General features: G+C 36.7%; 1 protein-coding gene across 6 annotated transcripts in view; it reads left to right on the forward strand.

The window, feature by feature from the left end:
- The window catches only part of MAPK10 (mitogen-activated protein kinase 10), a 507,647-nt gene that overhangs the window by 353,885 nt on the left and 134,019 nt on the right, over positions 1–19,743 (forward strand). For 5 of the 6 annotated variants that reach the window (XM_047798561.1, XM_047798557.1, XM_047798562.1 and 2 more), the window contains one exon: positions 16,798–16,869. In XM_047798561.1, the coding sequence (XP_047654517.1) occupies positions 16,804–16,869 (66 nt within the window). In that variant the 5' untranslated portion in view covers positions 16,798–16,803. Of the gene's footprint in view, positions 1–16,797; positions 16,897–19,743 lie in introns of all 6 variants that reach the window. The other variant, XM_047798560.1, reaches the window with a different exon arrangement.

Consider the following 19,743-nt stretch of genomic DNA (forward strand, 5'->3'; position numbering starts at 1 on the left):
CTCCCGTTTAGTTTAATCCCAACTTGTTACCACATCTTGATTTTGCCTCACTGCTTCAAACTGGATTTTCTACATTTAGAGACTTGTCCTGGAGTTTGAACTCTGACTGTTGCAGCCAGTTGACATTTCCCAGTCCCTTTCTCTCATTGGTAGCTCCCGGCCGAGCTAGCTGAAGTCCGCTTTCCAGTGGAGGAAAGGGAGAAGTTCCCCAAACATGTTCATCAGAGAGGAAAGTGATACGAAAAATAACAGTGCTAATCCTCAGGCGTTCTCAAGCCTTGCCTTCTGAAGTCCCTCATGTTGTGAGACAATTAAGACCCAACCGAATCTACTGAGCATATCGAAAGGTTATAGAGAGCCTGGAGATTGAGACGGACATAAATTGGGTAAAATAAACAAGAAGCGAGATGTTTGCCCTAATCCAAATATTAAAATGCTAGATAGAAATATCATAACCAACACAGTATATTAGGTTGAAAATGTCACTTGAAAAAACCTTAAGAAATGACTGTAACATTTTGAACTTGCTTTTCTAACTCTAAACACAAATAGAGTTCAATATATACATACATATTACTTTCTAAATTATGTGAACAGTGTATGTAAAGGAAGAAAAGAAACTATTCCTCTGCCACCTTTCGTATGTTAATACCAAATAGAGTGTAAAGAAGATGCCTGACATCACTGCCCCTTCTCTGCTGCCTCTGCCAGTCCACTTATCAAAAGTAAGAGCTGTTATTATTTTCAAAAAGAGTTGAATATGATTCATTATTCTTACTTTCCTTTGAAATCATATTACGCCTGTAATGGTCTTATATGTTTCCACGTTACCCATTATTTAATTAAAAAACATAGAAGTTCCGATGTTCATTGCAGCACTATTTGCAATGGCCAAAACGTGGAAACAACCTAAATGTCCATTGACAGAGGAGTGGATCCAGAAGATGTGGTACATATACACAATGGAATATTACTCAGCCATTAAAAGGAACGAAATACCAGCATTTTTAGCAACATGGATGGACCTAGAAATTATCATACTAAGTGAAGTCAGCCATACAATGAGACACCAACATCCAATGCTTTCACTGATGTGTGGAATCTGAAAAAAGGACAGACTGAACTTCTTTGCAGAACAGATGCTGACTCACAGACATTGAAAAACTTATGGTCTCCAGAGGAGACCATTTGTGGGGGGTGATATGCTTGGGTTATGGGATGGAAATCCTGTAAAATTGGATTGTTATGATCATTATATAACTACAGATGTGAGAAATTCATTTGAGTAATAAAATAAAAAAAAAACAAAGAAGTTCCACTTTGCTTTTTTGTTTTTGTTTTATTTACTGTGGATGAATCATTTGGTATAAGTAGCTCTTATAAGTGATGCCGAAATACAGGTCAGCTTTCTAATGGCTTTTGTTGAACTTGATTTTTTGTTGTTGTTTTAATATTCACCTGATCATGAAATATCATAGATGAAATTAAACCAAGCTAAATTTATATGGCATAACATTTTATTTTGTCAAGCGTCATATTGAAATGCCTTTTGATTTGTTTGCACATTATTTTAAATTTTAAATGATTTTTATTTTTTTCCATTATAGCTGGTTTACAGTGTTCTGTCAGTTTTCTACTGTACCGCAAGATGACCCAGTCACACATACACACTTTTTTTTTTTTTTTTTTTTGTCTTTGCTATTTCTTGGGCTGCTCCCGCAGCATATGGAGTTTCCCAGGCTAGGGGTCGAATCGGAGCTGTAGCTGCCAGCCTACGCCAGAGCCACAGCAATGTGGGATCCGAGCCACGTCTGCAACCTACACCACAGCTCACGGCAACGCCGGATCGTTAACCCACTGAGCAAGGGCAGGGACCGAACCCGCAACCTCATGGTTCCTAGTCGGATTCGTTAACCACTGCGCCACGATGGGAACTCCACATACACACTTTTTTAACAGCAGTTTTATTGACATTTCTGTAGCACATGTTTTAAAATAGGTTTCTAAGTGCAATTTAGGATGTCATAATTTACTTAGATTGAATGTGGATAAAATTTCTAAACATAAGCTTTGCAAAAGTGTGTGCAGTTTTATGTTGTAGAATTAGGTGATACATTGTTGTTCATATACATTTTTCTAAAAAAATATTAATTATGAAAAGCACTTATCAGAGAGCTTTGCCTGTAGATAATTTTCCATAGATGTTTATTGCTTTCTCCTCACTTCATTTCATAATCCACAGTTTGCTTTAGTTTACACTAGCAGGAAATTAAAATAATTTGAATGCAAGAATATTAATATTCTACTTGATGAATAGGTAGTATTTTTTCTATAAAATAATTACCTGAAGAAAAACATCTTCAAATTGTCTATTGATTTAGTTATCATTAAAGAAATGACCTTCTTCTAAAAGGCTAAGGATTACTTGGTTAAACATGCTGCAAGCTTTTTTAATAACCACAAAACCATAGTAACTCTATATTTCCTAACATAATTGGAAATATATTGGACACATTATTCTTATAGGAAATATTCGTTTAAAATATCCACTGCAACTAGGGTAAAAGAATACATTGAGGGAACATTTGCCTTTATATGAATTTATGGCTTTTTCTTCTAGAAGCACTGAGTCATGATAGGAGTTTGGGTTGGCAGTATTCCAGATATCCTTTTTTTCCTTCGGTCTGTCAAGTGTTGACTAATATAAAGAAACCTTTATGCTGCTAAATGAAGTGAGTACCTGTTTACATTTGTGATTCCTTCAGTTTCTGCTTTACTTTAGCGTTTAAAAAGGATGTGTGCTAATTATGCATATGAAGTGAGGGGCTCGTCAGAGAAATCTGTCCTGCAAACCAGGAGGTGGGAAGAAGCTGGTGAAGGAGACACTGAGAATGGCTGTAGTTTTACATGTGTGCTTGTCAAGTACAAGAGTAGCAAGAGGAACGTGGAGGGGACTGAAAGATGGATGAAGAAGACAGGGTGGTAAACCTCGTATCTGGAGCTTGTCTAGTGAACAACAGGTCCCTACAAGAAGCGTTGGCTTGAAGCCCTGGAAAAAGCTGCTTCCATGTACAGCCTCCTCTGTACTTATCTCTTCTTCAGAGTTTATGGCTAATTATTTTTACAAATCATTTCCCTCTTGCCCTCTTCACTCCAATTTCGTTGCTAAGTGACTGGAAGATAAAGTGACCTCTGAATGTATTCTTCTCATTATATTGTTAGATTTTTCTGCATCACTTAAGGGATGGATTTGTTCCTTGTAAGTTCAACACCTCTCAAGGATTCAAGTTGACATCTCACCTAATTAATAGCCCCTATTGGCCTAGTTATTCTGGGGACGCATAATTAAAGCAATAATGCTACGTGTTCAGTGGAATTAAGATTTCATTTTGCCTCTTAAAGTCATTTCCCAGAGGTTTATTGCTTTTTCTGGCTTATTATTATGCTCGTCTATGTTAAAATAAACATATTTTTATAAGTCCATCCTTTGAAACACTGAAAAGTTACTCTAATAGAAAAATTTGGACCTTGAGGATTTAAAAATAAACCCGTATGTATGTACAGTATTTTAATTTAATGGTAATTCCTTAACGGTACTAATTTTGACCTTTTATCATTGAATTGTTCACTTTTATACTGGAGTCCCCGCTATAGCACCTGACGTATACTGGATACTGGATATATCCATATATTTTTCATTGACTTCATGTGATGAGAATATGAATTTTCTTTTTAAAATACAGTTAACTTTAAAATGGTTGTGCATATCATAGGTAATTCTGACTAAAAATCAAAACAAAAATACAGACACTATTTCTGCTTTTACTCTTTGGAACTTGTATGTTTTTATCCCCATGGTGTGAAATGTTTACTTAGCTATCGAATTGTATATATGGAGAAACATAGTTAGCATTTGCTATTAAAAGGCACTATACTCCGTGCTTTACAAATACTATCTTATTACTATGAAGTCATTTAGGAAAAAGTACCATCTTTTCCGTCAGGTAAACTATTTAGAAAAAAAAGACCATATGTGACTCACACGTGTACACACACACAAACCTAGACATTCAGTGGGTGTGTGGCGCATGCAGCTGTTAGATACTGAGTGTTCTGGGTGTAGGATGCTGGTGTGGTGGTGGAAGGTACATAGGGTTTCTTGCGGTAACCAAGGAGCTGAGTTTTGTACCTCTGGGTATTTAGATGGAAAAATGTCACGAGAAATGCTGAAGAAAAAGATCATAACTAGGAAAGAATGGTGGTTTATACACCTCATTTGCACAAAATACCTTTTGTGATGGAGAATGAGATCTGAAGCAACAGTGTCTGTTAAACACATCAGAACCTATTCCAGAAATATTTTATTAGTTTTGAAAGTTATAAGTGTGATGAAAAAATTCCGTTTCTCTGTGTAATTGTGTACAGGATATTTGAAAAAAATAAGTAAAACGTTTGTGTCTAGGTGCAGGAGCCATGTAGGTAAATTTTAGGAGCAATTAGAAGAGAAAAAAAATCAGTTCCTGACAGGCCTTTGCTAATATATCTAAAATGTTTGCTGCCAACATCTTGAGAAATCTAATCTGTGTTTACTGCATTGCATTTGGGACATTTGCATTAGAGTCCTTATTACCTTGCTGATGAGATACATGAATTTGGAAAGTTTCCTAACCATTTACCATTAAGCCTCAAGTTTCTCATCTGTGAAAAGAAGTTGCCTAGATGTTTGCTGTATTTTCTTTCAGTTCAAAAACTTTGCATCTGTTATGTTTTTCCTTTTTAAAAAGATGTAGTCTTCTTTGGAAAATGGAAAATACATAAAGCACAAAGAGATAAATAAGGGCACATTTCTACTTGTAAAACTGTACTCATATCTATTTAGTTTTTAAAAGATTGGGGGCATATTGTAATATATTTTAGTTGTTTTTCTACTTTACAATATATTATGAACATTTATCCATGTTATAATTTAAAAATTATTAAATGGAATTATGTGCTTTTATAATAATGAATTTATTAATCCATTTTAATTGAACATTTAGTTTTCCAATTGTTTTACTATGAATAATGCTGTGGTGAACAATTTTATAGCTTAATTGTTGTACAGATATTTCATTATATTTTTAGCATAAATTCCGAGGTATAGACTTATTTAAATCTTAAATGCATTTTTAGCAACTGAATACCTTGTTGTCAAGCTACTTCCAATGCTGAATGAATATTTATTTGCAATATCTATTGATTCATTCAACAAAATATTTATTTAGTGCTTACTTTATACTAGGAAAACATGAATGAAGTATAGAGAGAATGAGACATCTGAGAGGAGGCGAGCAGGGTAGGACTGTTTCTTTGCATTGAATGTTAATCATCGAAACCTTCCACAATTTGATAAATAAAATATTATTTTGATTTCTTTCTATTAGGATCAAAATCCTTTTATAAATTACTTGGATAGCCATTTTCTATTGGGACATTCTTTGGGCTGACTACCTTGCCTGTGTCTTTGGTGTAGGAGAATTCTGATGTTAATTAGTTCTCTTCCAACTGGCTGCAAATCATGCTGTGTTTTTGTCATCAAAACTATAATTTTTCTTATCAAAATTGGAGAACTTTACTTTCCATTATATGTTGGTGATATATTGATTTTTTTTTGTCTTTTTTTTTGTCTTTTTGCCTTTTCTAGGGCCGCTTCCTGTGGCATATGGAGGTTCCCAGGCTTGGAGTCGAATCGGAACTGTAGCCACCGGCCTGCGCCAGAGCCACAGCAACATGGGATCCGAGCCACATTTGCAACCTACACCACAGTTCATGGCCACACCGGATCCCTAACCCACTGAGCAAGGCCAGGGACCGAACCCACAACCTTGTGGTTCCTAGTCGGATTCGTTAACCACTGCGCCACGACGGGTACTCCTGATGTTTTTTGATTCTCTGTTTTATTGCTCTCCTTATATTGGTTCTAAAGCATTATGGTTAAACATCTCTCTTTCTAAAGCACTTTTTCCCTACTTTACTTCCTTATTTTATACTCATCAGTCCAACTTTGTTTTATGGGGATTCTGATTTTATCTCTAGTTGCTCTAGTATTTCATCACTATGTTGGCTGTCTTGTAGTTATGCATAACATTTCTGGGCATGGATTTATTCTTATCTATCCTGCTAAGGACTTCATTGTGCTTGTCAGCTTTTTAGGAGAATCAGCCGTCATTATTACTTGTATTGCCCCTTGATCTTTCCATTTATCTGCTTTGTTCCTTCTGGAACCTCCCAATGTATTTATTTTGGACTTTGTTATTGTAATGTGTATGTTTCGCAGTCTTTCATATTTTTCATCTCTATTATTCTGTCACAAAATTTTTAAATTTCCTTCCAGTTCATTCGCTCAACTGTTTCTATTTAACCCGTTTAACCTATTAGGCTTTTCATTTAAAACCTGCTTTCCCCACAACTTTTTCCTATCCATTTTCCCTCTTATTGTAGTGATGGCTTATTTCTCGTGGCATTTATTCTTTATCCTGACCAGTTATTTCACTCAGTGCTACATATGGTCTTTCCAATTCTTTTTCTTCATATCTAACGTTCTTGTGGTTGTAATACTTCTTTTATAGTATCTGATGATTCTCACTTGTGGTGTTTACTTTTCTTTGTGATATTTATAGAAATTTGTGATTCATCTTTCAGGTTTTTTTTTTTTTTTTTTTCATTTCTGGTAGCTGGTAACTTCCAGTGGTGTCCTAGTAAATGTTTAATTACCAGTTCTCCGAGAAAAATTGCTTAGGTTTGTAGCGTATTCCCACCACAGCCAATTTTAAACTACTTAAGTGATGCCATTAAGCATGGAGCTGGAAGAGGTGTGCACACGCAGGCTTTGTAAGCTGATTGTAGGAGCCAACTTCAGAACGCCAGTGACGGAGTTCCCGTCGTGGCACAGTGGTTAACGAATCCGACTAGGAACCATGAGGTTGTGGGTTCGATCCCTAGCCTTGCTCAGTGGGTTAAGGATCCAGCATTGCTATGAGCTGTGGTGTAGGTCACAGACGCGGCTCGGATCTGGCGTTGCCGTGGCTGTGGTGTAGGCCGGCAGCAACAGCTCCAATTCGACCCCTAACCTGGGAACCTCCATATGCCACTGGTGCAACTCTAAAAAGCAAAAACAAACAAACAAAAAAAACCACCAATGGCAATTTTCCTTTCTTAATGTAAATTCTACTGTCCATTAATTTTTGTTATAGTTTACCAGTGCACGTACAGTTTTGCAGCGTAAGAGTTCCCATTAACTAACTCTACCGGGCTTCCAGGACCAGGAGCAATGCTATACGCTCAAAATTAAGAAAGCTTAAAGGAGTTCCCGTCGTGGCGCAGTGGTTAACGAATCCGACTAGGAACCATGAGGTTGCGGGTTCGGTCCCTGCCCTTGCTCAGTGGGTTAAGGATCTGGCGTTGCCGTGAGCTGTGGTGTAGGTTGCAGACGCGGCTCGGATCCCGCGTTGCTGTGGCTCTGGCGTAGGCCGGTGGCTACAGCTCCGATTCGACCCCTAGCCTGGGAACCTCCATATGCTGCAGGAGCAGCCCAAGAAATAGCAAAAAAAGACAAAAAAAAGAAAGCTTAAAAATATTTGTATGCATTGTAATTCTTGAATTGGTGAATTTCTCCATTTCCACCTCTCTTATTTCATATGTCCTTTCTCTTAATACTGCATCCTATTTCTTATGCATTTGCTTCATACCCTCCCCATTCTGATCTCTCTCTCTCTCTCTCGCTTTATTCCTGCTAAATAAGCTTATCAAAGGATTTCTGTGGAAGCAATCATCTTGTTACATAAACAGTACTTTAAGAGATACTGAGCTTTTAGAGGTAGACAAGAGCAGATTCCTTGGAAGAGGAGAGCATGTCTCCTGAAAACTATTGAGGTATTCTTGGATGTTTATGGGGAGAATGCTTTAAATAACTCAGAGGTTGGCAACCTTTGTCTATAAACGGGCAGAGAGTAAAATGTTTGACTTTGTAGGCCATACAGCCTCTCTCCCAGTTACTCGGTTCTGCCATTATAGTGTGAAAACAGCCATAGATAAATACAGAAACTAATAGATGGCTCTGTTCCAATAAAACTTTATTTACAAGGAGGTAGTGAATTGAATTTGATCTGTGGGCTACCGCTTGCTGAACCCTGCTCTAAAAGATAGTTCATGGGCCTAAAGATTTAATAATATTTTAAAGTGAGCATATGTATGGTTGTTAATAGAAAATTAAATTTAATTTTCTCTATCAGCACTTGAAAAGATAATTACTGCTTTTAAGATATAATTACTTTTTTTTTTCTTGCCCATAGTTGAAAGAATCCTTTTGGGTATAGAAGAGACAGAGCAGGGTTTTTTGTAATTAACAATGAGTTTGTATTTTAATATTGTACATATGCTTGCAGGTTGTTAAAGAGTCATTTATAATAAATCTGACAGTAATAAATACATTTTTTTTATTGATAATGAGTTTGTTGTATACCAGTTCAACTTGGAAACTGCTAGACCTTAAACTATTTTGGGAATCAATAGTTCATTTGGTTTTCTCTTACACATGTTGCATTTCAGAGATAATCGTGGGAGCCTGGAGCTGCTCAGAACAATCTGATTTTTTGCATCTGTGAGGTTTTCTCAAACTTCCTGTGATTTAGTTGGCACATCTCACAAAAGAATTTAAGTATTGATCTAAGCTATGAAAGCACATCATACTTACATTCTTTTATAGCAATTGCTGTGAACTAGTTCAATCTAATAAATTCTCCAGTGTGTCTCATTCATACAACTTGGCCTACTGCTTTGCTCAGAATAGCCATTAACTCCTGTAGGTATGTAATAAGGAGAAACTCAGTAGAGTAAATAGCAAGGAGTGAACATATTGGGGTTTCTCAAAAGAACAACTGGTAATTGAAAGCACTAAACTCCCCAAATTATCATGCCCTCCCTTTTCAAGCTACTCTTGAGTCCTATATTGTACCAATTTCACTTTAGAGTAATACCAAGATTGTGCCCTGGCCATTTATGTTGCTTCTATGCAGTGGTGCCAAGTGCTCTCTGCCATGCTATCAGGAAATATAATTACCAAACTAGTTTTCTATAATTCACTGGGATTATCCTACTGCACATTCTTTTTCCTTTAATATCCCTTGTGGAACAAGAAGGTTCTGCAGTGACTTAGTGACTGTATAATGCAAACCAGGAAAGGTCAGGATGCTCGCTTTTCATAGCAAGATTATTCATTCATTAAAAATTAAAATAGATTATTCATTTCAGGTGGTGAGCTGGATGTTATGATTTCCCACATGCCCATTTCAGCAGCAGAGAACTATAACAGCCCTGCTTTGTAGCATTTCTGAGGTCATCTTTGCTGGATTCTTTCACACTTTCACTGCAAACTCCTCATTTCTAATTTGTTTGCATCAAATTTATTGAAAATTCATAGGTCTCAATATGAGAAGATAATGAAAATGCTTAGATTTGTGGTAGAGAAGGAAAGTTTTTTTCCTTTGATTCTCTTTATTCAATAAACATTTACTCAAATTAGCTATATACTAAGAACAGTGCTGGGCCCTGGGGTTGTGAACATGAATAAAACATAATCCCTTTCCCCAGGAAGGTGATAATGTAGTGTGGAATAGCCATACGAACAAACGGTTGCAATATTATAAGATGCTCATACTAAAAGTATGAACAAAGTGCAGCGAGAAGAGCAAGGAAGGACTGAAGGGTGGCTGGGAGAACACCTCCCGTTGATGCATGCCACACGGTAATGGAACAGTGATGGAACAACGTAGTTTAAATGCTGGAAATTAGCATTTGGAAAATGGGATTAAAATAAAATGTCACAGTAATATCAAAATAAGGGCTAAAGAATAAACTTAATGGCATGAAGGAACTATACACATAAAATATGTGAGTAAAGATAAAATACTTTTCTTTGTAAATTCTTAATTTCTTTAAAGGGGCTTATTCAAAGCAAAAATAATAGCAGTGGGTTATGGGGTTTATAAAATAGGTAGTAGTAAAATATATGACAACAAGGACTAGAGGTGAAGTTAGAGTATATGTGCTGTTGTTAAGTTTCTCAGACTGTATGTGTGAAGTGGAATAGTTGCATCAAAGTAGAAATGCAAAAGAACAAAATTAAATAACATATAAGATCTGTCTATATACTGTAAACTACAAAACATTCCTTAAATAAACGGATAAATAGGAGTTCCCGTTGTGGCTCGGTGGAAATGAACCCAACTAGTATCCTTGAGGTTCCTGGTTTGATTCCTGGCCCCACTCAGTGGGTTAAGGATTCGGCATTGCCTCAGGGTGCGGTGTAGGTTGTAGACATTGCTTGCATCTGGCCTTGCTGTGGCTGTGGTGTCAGCCAGCAGCTCTAGCTCCAGTTTGACTCCTAGCATGGGAACTTCCATATGCTGCATCTGCACTCCTAAAAATAAACAAATATGCTACGATTGTATATAACACATATTATTGGATAGAACACCCAATAATAAGTTATCTGTTCTTACCAATGTGATCTCTAGTTCTTATGCAATCCCAATGAAAATCCAGAAGGTTTTCATTTCACTTTGAAACATCTGGCTGATTTTTAAATTTCTCTGGAAATTCGGAGACCTAGAAGCGTGCCCCAAATATTAAAAAAAAAAAAAAAGACGAATAAAAACTTGGAGGACGTACCTAATTTCAAGACTATTGTAAAGCTCCAGTAATCAAGATAGGCTGCTAGTGGGTTAAAGATAGACAACAGAGTAGAACAGAGCCCTAAAATAGACACTTGTACACTCTTGATTTTTTAGCTAAGGCAGCAAGGCAGCTCAATATGAAAAGTCTTTTCACCAAGAATGCTTGAACAACTGGGTATCCTTAAGAGAAAAAAATGAACTTCAACATCTGCGTTACACCATGAACTAAAATTAGTTGGAGAGGTATCCTAGGCCTAAAAGTAAAATTAACAGTGTAGAGCTTCATGAAGAAAATGTGCAAGAATTCGAGGTGGGCAAACATCCCTTGACAAAAGCAAGAAAGCACTAGTAATAAAAGGAAAATAAATCAGAAAATAAATTTCATAAAATTAAATGTTCATCAGTAAAAGACTTCATTAATAATCCGAGTATGCAAGCTACAAACTGAAATAAGATATTCATCATACACGTAACTGACAGAAGGCCATTATCTGAACTTGAGAACATACACAGTTTGTATAGAGAGACACACAACTCCCGTCTCCCACCAAAGTCCACCGCCAGACGGGCAAAGTACTTGAAAAGGCACTTCACCAAATAAGATAAATAAATGGCCAATAAACACACGGAAAAAGTTGTCGATGATTTCATCAGGAAAATAAAAAATAAAACCAGAATGAAATGCTACTGAGCACTCAATGGAGTTATTAAAATTTAGAAAACTGCTAACACCAAGGATGTGAAGCAACCGCATTTTTACGCCTTTGCTGCAGGGTAGACAATGTGTCTGGAAGTTTTTCATAAATTAAACATATTCCTTCTTTAGGTATTTTCCCCAAAAGAAATGAAGACATATTTGTACAAAAGTACATGTGCATAAGTGTTCATGCAGCATTACTGATAATCGAAAAATGGAAACACTTCAAATGTTTAAAATCAGTAGATAAACTGCTACATTTTACTCAGCCACAAAAAGAACTATTGATTCTTATGCCAATATAGATACCTTCTAAAAGCATTATTCTGAGCAAAAGAAACCCAACAAAGAAGAGTACTTACTATATAATTTCATTTAGATGAGTTCTAGGATAAGAAAAACTAATCTATAGTGAAAGAAGTTAGAACATTGTTGGGGGATGGGGCCTATTGTCAAGAACAGGGTACAGGGCTTTCAGCCTCTTCTCTATCTTCATTGGAATGGGAGTTACATGGACATATATGCATTTGTCAAAATCTGCCAGCCGGTATACTTAAGAGCCGTTCATTTTACTGTGTGTAAATTATACCTGATCAAAACTAAATTTAATTTCTTAATTTTATTTTTTGTCTTTTAGTCTTTTTAGGGCCACACCCACGGCATATGGAGGTTCCCAAGCTAGAGGTTGAATCAGAGCTGTAGCCTGCAGCCTACACCAGAGCCACAGCAACACGGGATCTGAGCCTCGTCTGTGACCTACACCACAGCTCATGGCAATGCCGGATCCTTAACCCACTGAGCAAGGCCAGGGATCAAACCCACAACCTCATGGTTCCTAGTTGGATTCGTTAACCACTGAGGCACAATGGGAACTCCCAAAACTCAATTTAAAAAAATTAAAAATGAGAAGTAGAGGTAACTATCTGGCAAAAATTATACACAAATCTCATGGAAATGCAGTAAAATAATGTCACAGCCTGAAGAGTGAGGATGAAATCGTTTCCTTAGTTGTTTTGCTTTACTTTTATTTATTTTGTGACTGTAATTTAGTAATTTTTTGCCTGTAGAGGATTTAGTTTCTCGTGTAACAGAAAGTCTAGAAGTAAAAAAGGCCCGGGATTGCTTAATTCAGTAGTTTAATGGTGTCATCAAGAACACAGTTCTTTCTGTTGTCCTGCTTGACACTGCTCAGCATCTCTTCTCAAGATTTCCTGCTAGTGGCTGTAATGCGTATTTTGGCTCTGGCATCCACGCATAGATACAGTGCCCAGGGAAAGAATGAAGGACCATAAAGTTCCTTGTGTCGCTTGAACTTTTTTCTATTATGAAATATCACAGACATATCAAATAACATATTTTATACATGTAGGGTTTAAAGAATAATAATGAAACAATTTTACATGACATCACCGCTCAGCTCAAAGTAAGCACAATGAACAACATGGAAAACCCCTGTTTTCCCCTTCCCAGGGGGATTCTTCCCTTCCCCAGGAGAGCTAACCAAGCTCTTAAATTTTGCATTTTTTATTCTTTTTCTTTTCCTTATAGTTTTAACATAGTAAAAAAGTGCTCTTAAATAATATATTGTTTAATTGTGCACATTTTGTAACTTTCATAAATGTGGTTAACCATGACTTCTTTTCATTTGCTTATTAACATGTTTATGATATTTTGTCACATTGATTTTTGTTTCTTTATGAAGCCATTTCATTGCTATATAGTATTCCACTGAATGTACTGTAGTGTGTTTATTCATTCATATTCTCTCTGTGGCTATTTGCTTTTTCCAGTATTAATTTTTAGTACTAATTTGTTTTACTCTTAGAAAAGTATTCTAATGAACTGCCTTTCATATGTATCCTGGTAGCAAAACATGAGGATTTCTCTGGAAATATGTGTAGAAGTAGAATTGTTGCATTTTAGGCTATGCACAGGTTTACTGTATAATATTGTTTTCCTCTTAAATGTGGTTGTTCCAGTTCCCAAAACTATTAGTGGAATATAAATATTTCCATCTGATCAGCCTCTTTGCAAAAACTGAGTATTATATTTGTCAGTTTTAAAAAATCAATTTGATAGGTATAAAGAAGTATCTGTGTTATTTTAAATTACACATATATTTATGGTCCCTTTTATATTTATTTCTTTTTCTTTTTTTTTCTTGTTTCTTTCTCTCTCTCTCTTTTTTTTCTTTTTATGGCCACGCCTGTAGCATATGGAAGTTTCTGGACAAGGGATTGAATTGGAGCCCACGCCACAGCCATAGAAATGCTGGATCCGAGCTGCATCTGTGACCTACACTACAGCTCACTGTGATGCCAGATCCTTAACCCACTGAGTGGGGCCAGGGGTTGAACCGGCATCCTCATGGATACTAGTTGGGTTCATTACCGCTGAGCCACAATGGAAACTCCCTATATTTCTTTTTCTATGAAATGTATCCCATATTTTTTTGCTCATTCCTTTATTGGGTTCTTTGTCTTTTTCTTCTTATATTTTAGGAGCTCTTTATAGATTCTGGATAAATCTTCCTCTGATTATATGTATTTCAAATGTCTTTTCTAAATTTGTGGCCTACTTATTCAATCACATTTTTTCCTAAACAGAAATGATTCATTTTAAATAGTCTATCAATAATTTCTTCTATGACTTATTTATGTTGTTTATGATATATTTCTGACATTCAATTACATTTCCTTCTATATTATTTATTTATTTTATAGTGATTTTTATTTTTTCCATTATAGCTGATTTACAGTGTTCTGTCAGTTTTCTGCTGCACAACAAGGTGACCCAGTCACATATACATGTATGCGTTCTTTTTTCTCACATTATCCTGCTCCATCACAAGTGACCAGACATAGTTCCCAGTGCTGTACAGCAGGATCCCATTGCTAATCCATTCCAAAGGCTATAGTTTACATCTATTAACCCCAAATTCCCAGTCCCTCCTATTCCCTCCCCCTCCCTCTTGGCAACCACAAGTCTCTTCTCCAAGTCCATGATTGTATTTTCTGTGGAAAGGTTCATTTGTCCCCTATATTAGATTCCAGATATAAGTGAAGTCATATGGTATTTGTCTTTCTCCTTCTGACTTACTTCACTTAGTATATTATTTAAAGTTTGGCCTCTCCTAAATTTTTTACTCCATCTGGAATTGTGTTTTGTATACAATGTGAGGTAGGCATTGTCAAGAAATTTGAAGAATATGAGATACTACTCTGCTTGCAGGCTAACAAAGTAGCTTGCCACAGTTTCATGGATGCTGGTGCAAGACACACGATATCTGGGTCAGATCAAAGTTCTTTATTACATTAACAGGAGGAGCTGGAGAGTCAGAATTCATTCTAGTTCCTCAGGCCCCCTTTTCCATATAGTGACTCAAAGAAGGTCAGGTGACTACTGCACATGGAGTGAACTGTGTTATAGACGAGGAACCCCAAGCTTATGGAACCCAAATCTTTTTGAGTGGGTGGTTAGCCTGGCTGACCTTTGCCCCAGAAGGACTCCTTATCCATATTATACTGGAGAGTAATCAAACCTGCCCCTTGCTCTGGGGGGAGGTATGTCTTTCTCCTCCAAGGCTGTTTGCTCTATAACCATCCTTGAGAAGATGGTCAGGAATAAAAAGTAGCCGGTGCTTCTGCTGGTAAGGTGTGAGAAATATGAGAGGTCTGTAGAGAATTGTCTCTTAACAGGGATGTGATTCCTGCCTCCCCTGGCTTCAGTATTTAGGACCAGTTGTCTCTGCATGGTTTAATGCGTAGTTTCTTCTTTCCCCAGATATCTTTAATATAATCGGGTTTAAATGTCTATATTAATATAATATAACATCAGGTTTTCATACATGTATGCGTCTGTTTCTAGGCTCTCTGTTCTGTTAATTCGTAGCTTATCTCTGCATCATCTCCACAGACCTTAACTTACTACAGCTTTATAATAAATCTGGCTCTCTGGTAGAGTAATTCTCTCCCTAAACCTCACAAATACCTTGTTCTTCAGAAACATCATGTACTCTTGGCGTTTCATTCTTCTGTATATTTAAAAACCTACACAAGTTCCAATGTGAAATGTTTTTTTGTTGCCACTCAGACCTTCCTTCTTGGGATTGTTTTGCTTGCTCCAGGATTTTGCTTAAAACTTCCTGCAGTAAACTTTAGGTAGGTGTCCCCAGTGTGACTTCCTGCCATACCAGAGAAGGGCTCCAAGCTTTGGTTCCTATGCTCTGCATGCTGTCCTTTAAAAGCAAATGTCCTGGTCTTCAGACATCAGCAGATGGTCTGGGGACAAGTGACAGGTTCAGTTCATTTTCTTCTCTGCATGGATCCTTTCACGTTGTTTTCAGCCTCTCGGAATTTTTGTTGCCTTTTGTGGGGTGCAGCTCAGCTATGCAGTTTTAAAAGACATTTTGTATATTTCATCGAACCTTTTTATGAGTTTTGTACCAAAAGCGATTTTTAGAATATCTAATGGTTCATATTGCCAGAAAAAAAAAGAATCTTGTGCCAGTAGTGGTTTTAAAATTATTTAATCTCACGGAATTCTGTCTTTTATACAGTGAACATTCAACAAAAAATACTTACTTGAACTGAATAGAATTTTGGTTGGGTTTTTCTGATTCTCCTTCATCATTGCCAGATAACCCAGTGTGTAATTTGATACTTACACCATTAAATGATTTTACCCTCTCCTTAAAACTTTACAAAGTTAAAACATACTTCAAACATACAGAAGATAATGTAGTTGAAATCTTTGTACTTATCACCAAGATTAAACACATGTTAATAGAGTTTCTTATTTTCTTTAGTCAATGGTTAATACTGTTAGATAATGAAGCAATGTATATTATTTTGTGCACTTTACATTTTTGCATTAATAATACAGTGCTATTCATACTTTTTGAAAGCTGCTTTTTTTCCCCCACTAAAAATCATGTTTGAAATATTTATCTATGCTGATACCTTAAACTCTAATTCAATTATTCCGTCTCGTCTATAATTTGATTATAAATTAAATCTTATTTAGTAGCCCCTTTATTCTACAATAAACATTCATATATATCTGTATAGCCTTTTGAGCATATAGTTGAGAACTGAAACTGTTCTATAATAGGATATACTTAACTTTAATGCATTAGATATATCCAGTTTTTTATATCTAGTCTTTATAGTTGTGATGACATTGATCATTATTGAAGATAGGACTTTTATACCTTATTGTTTAGTACTTATAGTTTGTGAAGAGTATCTCTTGCTGGTCTGGATTATGTTGAATATATATTGTGCATGATACCTTGTGTATAATTAAAATTATACTAAATGTTACACTATTAAATAAGGAATAATTAGATAATTTGGAAATTCATCGTCCTCCCTTTTTTTTCTGTAGGTATTTATGAGCCTCCATTTATTGTACTACTGCAGTGAACCAACCTTGGATGTGAAAATTGCCTTTTGTCAGGTGTGTGTTCCTTACAGGTAAAACAAGGTACAGTATATTCCCTTGTATTTCCATTTTACCATCTCATCTTGTACTTGTTCCACACTAAAGTTAGTGTTTATGTAATATTAAAAGTAGCTTAGGAAGTAGAAATGGGTACCTAGGTGGTTTTTCTTGTTCAGTTTATTTACATTAGAGTGGAAATAAAGAGAATTTTTTTTAATATAATGATTTTTATTTTTTTCCATTATAGCTGGTTTACAGTGTTCTGTCAATTTTCTACTGCACAGCATGGTGACCCAGTTACACTTACATGTATACATTCTTTTTTCTCCCATTATCATGCTCCATCCTAAGTCACCAGACATAGTTCCCAGTGCTACACAGCAGGATCTCATTGCTAATCCAGTCCAAAGGCAATAGTCTACATCTGTTAACCCCAAGCACTCTATCCACCCCACTCTCCCCACCCTCCCCCTTGGCAACCACAAGTCTATTCTCCAATGCTATAATTTTCTTTTCTGTGGAAGGGTTCATTTGTGCTGTATATTAGATTCCAGATATAAGTGATATCATATGGTATTTGTCTTTCTCTTTCTGACTTACTTCACTCAGGATGAGAGTCTCTAGTTCCATCCATGTTGCTGCAAATGGCATTATTTTGTTCTTTTTTATGGCTGAGTAGTATTCCATTGTGTATATATACCACATCTTCCTAATCCATTCATCTGTCGATGGACATCTTTGGGTTGTTTCCAGGTCTTTGGCTATTGTGAATAGTGCTGCAGTGAACATGAGGGTGCATGTGTCTTTTTCAAGGAAAGCTTTGTTTGGATATATGCCCAAGAGTGGGATTGCTGGGTCATATGGTAGTTCTATGTATAGTTTTCTAAGGTACAGCCATACTGTTTTCCATAGTGGTTGTACCAGATTACGTTCCCACCAACAGTGCAGGAGGGTTCGCTTTTCTCCACACCCCCTCCAGCATTTGTTATTTGTGGACTTCTTAATGATGGCCATTCTGACTGGTGTGAGGTGGTATCTCCTGGTAGTTTTGATTTGCATTCCTCTAATAATCAGTGATGTTGAGGAATTTTTGATAACTATAAATATAGTATTTAATCACTGTATAAAGTGATTTCTAACTAGATTTAACATCATTAACATGTCTTTTTCAGATCTTAAGATGTGATTTTAATCATCAAAATAGCTGAAGTCTATGATGTTATTTTTCACCCAAGGACTGATGAGTATTTTCAGCACCCAAATATGATAATAAGCAGGTGGTGCTCAGTCTATTTTTTGATGCTCAGTTCTAACCAGTTGTTGGTCAAAAGGCTGAATAACCATAATGACAAATAAAGGTATCTTTAACCTCACCGAACTCTAGTAAGAAGACAGTGTGTGCGTAATAGACCAGATGAGAGTCTGTACCCTTGTGTTCCTACGAACTCTATTTTATTATGTTTTTATTTTTATTTTGCTTTTTAGGGCCACACCTGAAGCATATGAAAGTGCCTAGGCTAGGGGTCAAATCAGAGCTGCAACTGCTGGCTTACACCACAGTTACAGCAACATGGGATCCAAGCCGCATCTGCAACCTACACCACAGCTCCTGGCAACACCAGATCCTTAACCCACTGAGCACAGTCAGGGATTAAACCTGAATCCTCCTGGATATTAGTCAGATTCATAACTGCTGAAGCACAATGGGAACTCCCATACAACTTTTATTCTTAAAGGGGCTCCCTGGGACACCTGTACTTACTATAAGTATGTTTAAGTAGTTCTAACTTAAGCCTGTTGTCATGGCATAATTATAGTGCTTAATTTACTCTCAGGAATTGTTATTTGGCCAGTAAATTATATGGTAACTCTATACACACCCCAAGCAGACAGTACTTCCATTTTCCTGTAATGATTTTCATTGTATCTTCTCATTGAGATGGGCTGTAAACAGAGAATGACGTGCATCCCTTGAAATAAAGTTTAGAAAATAACTCTACATGGCTAAGGATGCATATACCAAACAAAACCCTTGATCTTTCCTCCAAAATTGTTGTGCTCTAATTCAGTAAATGCTAAATTCATCTTTCTGGCTGCTTAGAATAAAATCATCAGAATCATCTTTTAGGAAACACTTTGCACCCAATCTGTCAGAAAATTCTGTTGGCTCTACATTAAAAATATATCTGGTTCGCACTTCTCACCATTTCCCTCGCTACCATCCTGATCCAAACTACCGTCACCTCTTGCCTGCTTTCCTGCAAGGGCTTACACCACACCTTTGCTCACCCCCACATGGTTTACTCTCAGAACATCATCAAGAGAGATATTTGAAAAATATAAAGTGACATCATGACTGCTTGGTTAAAACAAAACAAAACAAAACAGAAAAAATGTTTATCCAAGTGAAATATTTTCCCATCACCCTTATGGTAAAAATTCGTAAATACCTCAGCCTTTGCCATGTAGCCACTTGGACACCCCTCTCTGAAATGTTCTTCCCTCATTATCCACTTTGCCCACTCCTTCAGCATTTTCAAGACTTGGCGCAAATGTCATTTTTCAGGGAGTCCTTCCTGACTACCGCATTTAAAGCTGCCCCTTCCTAAGGGCCACTGCCTCCCAGCTTCCTCGCCTTTCTTTACTTTTCCCTCCAGGCACTTTGGGGTATGTGACCCACTAGGTATGTAACTTAGTATGTTGTCCTCCCCTTTCTCTCTCTCTCGCCGCTGGAATGCATTTTTCACTTGGGCAGGGATTTTTGCAGAGCTGTGCTGGAGCCACCTCTCACAGGCTCACCAAGTTCATGAGTGCTGACTGTGTACACCTCTTCCCAGCTCTAAGTTCAGCGACGTCAGGTCGGTACATTGAACTCTGTTAGGATAGGAA

The sequence above is a fragment of the Phacochoerus africanus genome, chromosome 10 (genome assembly GCF_016906955.1).
Source record: "Phacochoerus africanus isolate WHEZ1 chromosome 10, ROS_Pafr_v1, whole genome shotgun sequence".
NCBI lineage: Eukaryota > Metazoa > Chordata > Mammalia > Artiodactyla > Suidae > Phacochoerus > Phacochoerus africanus.